Below are 7908 nucleotides of genomic sequence, written 5' to 3' on the forward strand. Positions count from 1 at the left end.
ATTTAGGGAGCAGCAAAGCGTCCTGTGACACCTTATAGACTAACAGACGTATTGGAGCATGAGCTTTCGTGAGTGAATACTCACTTCATCAGATGCACCCACGAAAGCTCACGCTCCAATACGTCTGTTAGTCTATAAGGTGCCACAGGACTCTTTGCTGCTTTTACAGATCCAGACTAACACGGCTACCCCTCTGATATTTACGGAGCAGTGGCTGAACGTCAATGGGCCAGTTAACATTCCCACACAGTGGGTCTAATACAGTGCCATGCAAAGGGGAGAGGAAAGAGACTGATGGGTAGGAGCTGTTTGCAGTGTTGCTGTAGCCATGCGGGTCTCAGGATATCAGAGAGACAAGGTGGATGAGTTAATATCTCTTATTGGACCAACTTCGGTGTAAGCTCAAACACAACAGAAGTGGGTCTAACAAGAGATATTACCTCTCCCACCATGTCTCTCTCAAGAGGCAGTTGGATTCAGTTTAGCAGGCTCCACCACTTTGGCCTCCATGTCAAAGCCACGACCCTCATGAGAAAGGAGCAAACTGACAACAGGCTGCAGAGTAAATCCAAACAGCGCCCGGTAAAGGCTGTGTGTGAACGCACCATGCAGCGCGAAGGCCTCCTTGACGGTGAAAGGAACCCCCAGGAAGGGAAATTTTTCCTGCAGGGAATCTTCATCTCCATGACCTTCCGAGAGCAGTTTGTCAACATGGTGGGCCTCCTGAAGAGCTGCATCGAACCTGAGGGGAATGGTTGGTAAGGAGAGGGAAGGGAGAGAAAACTGGTCAGTCTCTGACTGGACTCAGATGAACCCCCAGTTCATCTCTAACCAAATCCCAATCAACATCTGAGTGGGCTGATCAGCCCTTTAGATGGGGGTGGACAAAGAAAGAGAAGGACTTGGTGAAAAATAAGTAGGTTAATGTGTTAAAAGCAGATAGGTTGTAAAGGAAACAATATGAAGCAACCCATTACTCATTTCCCTACCCCCATCACTATCCCTTCACCATGGTGAGCCTTTCTCTGGCCAGCTCCTGAACAAGGGAGGGGGTGGGGAGTGAAGACAGAGGACCAGGAATCAGGAAATCTGGGCTCCATTCCCAGCTCTGCCACACACTCACTATGTGAGCTTGGCTGAGTCCCTCATCTGTAAGACAGGGGATTTGGGGCAGTAAGTTTATTAATATTCATATAATGCCTTGCAATTATCAAAAGAAAAGAGGTATATGAAGTACAAGGCAGATTGCCCACCTTATTTCAATACTTTTACAGTTATAGATCAGGCTGCTCCCACACAATGAATGACAAACACACACCAGAAATTGGTAACCTAACCAGTTCTACTTTTTTTCAGAAAATAATTGAACACTGTATATATCCTATCTATGCAACGTCTTTAGGGTAGACAGACCTGCAGTTAAATGCATTCACCACTAGGTGTGACTGGTCGCCAAATATCATAACATCCATTCATCAATAGCTAGATATGGACTAACCCAAATTTCTGTGTTTCTTCTGCAAGTGAGTCTGAAAAAGAGATGAAGGAACTAGTCTCAACAAAGTAAGAACCAACTTGAACACAGACTCAAACCCTGAAATGAATCAGCTGCCTGTGTTTCCTAGAACCACTTGGAAGCAGCAGAATACCCGAGAGAGACACCATGCTCATGGCATTTCCAGCCTCACTGGAATTAGAAAGTACAGTATTCTCATCTGGAAGCTTGTGTTTGCAGGACTTCTGTGACTCAAGTGACATGGAAAAGTTCTGTCCATCTACACTGTAAGTAATTATTCAATTAGAATAGAGAATTAAGATAATTTACTTACACACATCACATTTTAAAATAATTAGACTGATTTAAAACTATCCTGGATTCTGCCTGTGAAAGGCAAGAAAAAAAAATCATTCATTTTTTAGCCTCTTCCTTGTTGCAAAGGAGTACAGAGAAGGTAAAAAGAAATGGAGCAAATATAAATAGCAGCAGGAGGCTCAGTGAATTCGGGCTGGTATAAAAAGGTGTAAGGTTGATAGCCCTGAATCCTCTATTTATCCATGGAAACAGTAAGAACATGCTGTGAATGTTAATTGTTTAAACAGTTCTCACTGTGTTTTATGAACAGAATGGCCTCTGTCCTGTATTCCACTTGTATAACAGTTCTGATCTGGAGAATGATCATTGATAGTTACATATTACTGGAATATGTATGATCCATTAAGGGCACAGTCACTTGGTCAAGTTTAATTACTTGCTAGGTGTATATTGCTCATAGTTACAGAAAATGTCAGCAAAGAAAGTATGTACTATGAGCAAGAAGAACAGAGCTCCTCTACCTATCACAACCTCCACAGGAGTCAGTGACAATTAATTTCACCTGAACTATGGGTTAATCTTGCAATTCTAACAGATGGTTGAGGCATTCAGCGCTAATTCATTGCATAAGTCATGTCTGGTTGACAAATCAATCGGTTCTAACGTACCCCCTCCCCCTGCAAGCATGACATGGGGGGGGAGTGATCACATATGTGGGTGGGGTGATCACATTTTGAAAGGTGGAGAACCTCACATGGAGGCTGATTATCTTGCCCTGTTGCCAATCATGGCTTGTAACAGCTGCTAAACTGGACTATAGAAAAGTCCATTTCCTACCTTTCCCCTGGCTCACCTGGACTTGACAACTGCATTGACAAGCGGGTTTATCTCCTCGATCCTCTTGATATAAGCCTGAACAACATCAGTGCATTTCACCTGCAAAAGACAACAAAAACAGATACTAACTAGGACCAGGTGGCTGGACAGAGGGTGAGAGGGAGGCTGCTGGTCACCAGGATGTTCTGGCAATTAGAGATTTGAGAAAAAGAAATGAGGGAACTAAATTACTGCTCTCCTGGGACTGCCTTTCAGCTCCCTTGAGCCCCTATATCAGTTCACTGGGTGGCGGTCACTTACCTCCTTGACCGCTTCACTTCCCCCAAAACACCCATATACCCCAGTAGCCATTTCCCTGGAATTCCCATTCAAATTAAAGGAAAGTCAGGATCTCTCCATTGCAAATTCAATACATAGGAATCAGCTAGCCATTATAGAAATGCAGCCACCATGACCCCTCAATACAGATCACTTAGCAACCCTACACCACAGATCAGAGTAAGAAGCATATCCAGCTTAAAATGGCATGGGGAAATCGGTGGGATGCAGTGACAAGAGCTGGAATTTAGCCAAGACACTGAGGTTTACACTCAGTCTGGCCAAAAGTGCCACAGAATCTTTCATAAAAACTACTTACCCAGTATGTTTCCACAGCACACTTCCCACACCTTCACCCAAAGGCTCCCTAAGCATATTACAGATTGCATATAGACAGATCACTTGACCGCCATGCAAATTCAACCATCTCTGGGGACAATGTGATAGCCATACTGCACCAGCCGCATTTGCAAAACAGTTTAGGAAAAGAAATGGAAAACACCTTCACTTAATGACAGCCACAGTTCACAAACTCAGTTTGACATTTCATCTGACTGACAGCACATCCAGTAGCACAGCACCTCTAATGTTGTTTAAGGAAGATGTTGTCTTCAATACTGAATAAGGGGGAGAATGCCCCCTACTGATTCACCATTACCAAAAATACATTGCTTTGCATTATTAAGGGTTACTCAGTTAAAATTTAAAGAGGCCCTGACCAGAGATTTATCTGATACTAGAGGAGAGCAGGCAACTTGATTTTATCCTACCAAATAAGACTATTCTATAGTTTGGCAACCCTTTTTCACATGTGATTATGCCATTCATGTTTTCATACATGGTATAAAAGTTTTGGTACAAGGAGGCTTATGACCTATGATGATTTTGTAGGAAGAAAAATGAAACAATGACATTTTTTAAATATATGGAACATTATTCCCTATAAGTGTTGTTGACTTAAATTTCCAATTATGCAATTACAGTATTTAGCTTGTACGCTTTTTATGGCAAGAATCTGTCTTTTCAATTGTCTGTGAAGTGTCATGCTCACCTATGGCAATGGAGAAGTAAAAATATATAGCGCTATAAATGTATAGAGAATATACATTCCGTTGGATATTAGTTAAGATACACACAAACAATTAAATGGGCTCCCTGCTCCAAAGACTTTTCACTTTAAAGGCAAAAAGGTGCAGTACAGATAATAGACAAGGAGTGACAAGTCACTTCCATGCCTAAATAAAATCTATAATGTACCAATGTTGGTATAGAAAGGTAATCATATTCTACTTCAGCACTGGCTCATTTCAGTATAAGCAAGTAATCTAATCCCTGCACAAGCAGGTCATTAGGTACTTCAGGATGATAGGCATAAATGTAGTATTTAAATCTAAATGTACTGTGACTTTACAATACACCTACTATCTCCTTAAGCAATCACGTAATATTGTTATAAATATCTACCCAAGTATTTCTCATCATAAACCTGAATGACTGCTTCACAAAGTACATGTAGAAATAAATAGGACTAGTTACACAGGAAACCAATTAGCTAGCTGCTCTGCTCTCTCACAAAACACACATACAACTTAAATCTTTTTATGAAAAGACTGGAGTTTGCTGTGTTCCAAGGAATTTAGATTCTCCAGAAGAATACTAGCACCATAGAATAGGCCTTCTGACCTCTGCGCAGGCTCTGGACTTCCACTTTCAAAAGGACAGACGCAACTATGCTCATGAACAACTACACAATTTTTTACTAATGGGAACAGGACAGTTTTGTTCTTCATCAGATATTTCACAACATGCTGCTAGATCTCTAACTGCACCTACTGCTATAGGGATCATAGTGCGTGAAAGAGACGCAGCACAGATTGTATTCATGACTGGAAATCAGGATTTTCAATTTCTAATCCTAGCTCTGCAGAACGGGACAAGTCACTTAGTCTGTCCATATCTCAGTTTCCCCAAACGAAAAACATTTACTCACCTACTCTGCAGGAGTGTTGGCATAATTAATGCTTCAGCTGTGCTTTGAAAGACTAGTGTTATACAGCTGCTTTTGGTAAATGTTATATTATTACTGGCAGGTCTGTACCTTGGGAGATTATAGCTATATTGCAGGAACACAGCAATGGATCAGCCAGTGTATGCACAAGATTCAGTTTGCTAGCTAAACCCCTGTTTAAGATTGCATGACTGTTTACCTAACACAAGTTGAAAACACATGCATCCAATGCTTAATCTGTGTCAGTGCTGAGCCCCAGCACCTCCAGGCTTAACAGTTCATAGCCCCAGCACCTCTGGGTTTGCCACATCAGTTATAAAATTAAAAAAACTGCTTGATATTAAAAATTAAAAAACTGCTGATATAAGAGGAAAGCACTTCTTTCATTACAAATTAAGCACTGCATGCATCACTATTCATCTTAGGGTAGTGGAAAAATATCTCCCTTCTGAAACAATTTACTGATCATCCACCTTAGTATAAAGTGCTAAAACCTTCATCTCACCCACAGCCTAGTGAATGACATCAGAAATGTAAAATCTCAGAACTGTGTACAGACAACTTTTCACATGTTAGGAAGATGCAGACATTCGTTACACACCATCGGTTACCGACATGGGGTTTGTCATGCATTAATAAGGCATCCAGTGCTCAGTGTCACAACCTTCCTAGAGGATTGAGAAACAGGAGACTGATCATAAAAATTAGGAGAGATGATTAGGGCTGTTTTCACACCAGACTGGGGCCCATGGCAACTTTAATACAAAGGTGTGGCCTACACCAACTTCCAGAAAACAATGCTGAATAAAGATTAATCTTGATTCAAGCAGAAGTCATATTAATATAGATTAATACCCATTAATTGCAATGTAGATATTCCCATTGCCTCACTGGGTAATTGCGATGTAGACAAACACCAGCAGCTATCCTGTGTCAGCTGATTCAGGCTTGCAGAGCTAGGGTTGCAGGGCTATAAGACGGCAATATAGACATCAGGGCCGACACATGAGCCCGAGCTCCGGGATCCCATAAAATGGGTGGTCTCAGAGCTCAGGCTCCAGTCCGAGCGTAGGCAGAATCTTCACTAAGTGCTACAGCTACCCTGCTGCAGGGCCGTTAGTGTAGACCAGTGTTTTTCAACATAGGGTCCGCAGACTATGTCTAAGGGGTTTTGAAAAGGTGACTATGAAAATAAAGCTTCAAATCCCAGAAAAAGCATTCTGTATCTGAATACCCTGACCTACAGCAGTGTTGTCATTACTGTAGAAGTTTTCAGTTTAAGATTTCTATGGTAGCGATCCGCAGACCACAGGTTGAATTTCCAAAGGGGCCAATACCTCTGTTCAAAAATTTTTAGGGGTCCACAAATCAAAAAGGTTGAAAGCACTGGTGTAAACAAGCCCCAGGATCAACTTAGAATAATATGTGCCAGAAGCTGCAGTCTCTGGATGTTGCACTGTTCATTAGGGCGAACCTGTCACTTCTGCATTGTATGTTGACACATTCCCCCATCAAGGCATGCCTCCATTGAGAATTATATGACAGGTACTTCCTCTATGTAGAATTCCCAAAAGTCCACCATGTTTCAGAACTGCCCGTATTTCAAGGATTATTCTGCCCAAGTGGGACTATGTAGTGTCCTAACCAGGAGAAAGTGATGGCTTGTTTTGCCCAGGCCAATCAGCTCATTACTAGAGGAAAGGAGAGGTCTAGCTGGGAGTTTATGGAATTCATATGTTCCACACGATCAGCTCTCCAGACATCCCCTCCTCCCACATAGTACTGAGTCAACAGACTCTGATCATGTCAGCCAGGTATCTCTCTCCCCAGCAGATGCTCAGGATGATCTATCAGACAAGAGGAAGAAGAGAGAACTAGTCCTTTCCCATAGAAGAGTGCAGCTGGATGGCTCCTGGCCAAGGCAGCCTGATCTGGGACCTGGCGCCCCTTTTGTCTGTATTCTCTCCTGGTGCTGAGAGAAGCCCAGCAAAGGGATGAAATGGGGCTGTCCACACCCCGCACACATATACCCCATCCCACAGCACACACCTGGCACTGGGACTCCCACCTGCTACCCACAAAGTGCAGCATCAGGTATACAGAGGGTGCCCCCCCCAGGCAGGCACGATTCCAAGCTATAGAGAGGCTCTCCCCCACCTCAGCGCGGCAGGAGAGTGCAGCGCGTGTCTGTAGCGGGCCCCCCCACACACACCCAGGGGGGCAAGAGAGGGCGGGGAGCTCAGCGGGTCCCCTCTACCCCGGGAGTACCAGAGCGCACAGCGGCCACTTCACTGCGACGCACGGGGAGCAAAGCTAGGCAGGGAATCCAGGAGTCCTGCCCTAAGGGCGCCCCTCCGGGAGGCGAACTACAAATCCCAGCAGCCCCCGCCCCCGCTCTCACCTGCTGGCGGCGGATGCGCCGAGCCAGCTGCCTCGCCGACAACAGCAGCAGCGGCTGGCTCGGCGGTGGCACACAGCGCGCGGGGGGCGCCCCAGCCGGCTGGGGCAGCGCGGGCGGCCGGGCGGCGAGCGCAGCGGAGGCGCGCGCCACCAGACTCAGCAGCACGAGGAAGGCGCGCGACAGGAGCCGCAGCAGCAGCACAAGGCAGCGCTCCGCGCGCGACAGCGCCATAGCTACGCAGGGGGGGACCCACAGTGCAGCGCGCGGAGCCGCCGCCTCCACAGTTATTAGGCTCCCTCCCCAGCCCGCAGCAGGTGAGGGAGCCGGGAGTGGCACCGCCCCGCGGGGCGGGGCAATAGGAAGCACGGCCCCCTAGGGAGGGGCGAGTTCTGGGGCTCTGCGGTCACGGGGGGGGGGGGGTGTGTCAGAGGCTTGTCAAGGGGGGAATCCCCAACCCTGGGCAGCACCCACCGACTGTCCCGTGGCCAATGACACCTTCCCTTCTCACCCCCTCCCCCCGCAGCCAGGGAC

The 7908-nt window shown here is 45.6% G+C and overlaps 1 protein-coding gene across 9 annotated transcripts in view; it reads right to left on the reverse strand.

Annotated features, from left to right (window-relative positions):
• FAAH2 (fatty acid amide hydrolase 2) overlaps positions 1 to 7639 on the reverse strand; it is a 28726-nt gene extending 21087 nt beyond the window's left edge. For 2 of the 9 annotated variants that reach the window (XM_050965527.1, XM_050965535.1), the window contains exons 1-3: positions 7378 to 7637; positions 2667 to 2749; positions 606 to 742 (exon numbers count right to left, since the gene is read on the reverse strand). In XM_050965527.1, the coding sequence (XP_050821484.1) occupies positions 606 to 742; positions 2667 to 2749; positions 7378 to 7608 (451 nt within the window). In that variant the 5' untranslated portion in view covers positions 7609 to 7637. Of the gene's footprint in view, positions 1 to 605; positions 743 to 1413; positions 1530 to 2666; positions 2750 to 3287; positions 3304 to 7133; positions 7292 to 7377 lie in introns of those variants that run through there. The other 7 variants (XM_050965532.1, XM_050965534.1, XM_050965533.1 and 4 more) reach the window with 7 other exon arrangements.
• Between the last annotated feature and the right edge of the window lie 269 nt (positions 7640 to 7908).

The sequence above is a fragment of the Gopherus flavomarginatus genome, chromosome 8, assembly GCF_025201925.1.
Source record: "Gopherus flavomarginatus isolate rGopFla2 chromosome 8, rGopFla2.mat.asm, whole genome shotgun sequence".
NCBI lineage: Eukaryota > Metazoa > Chordata > Testudines > Testudinidae > Gopherus > Gopherus flavomarginatus.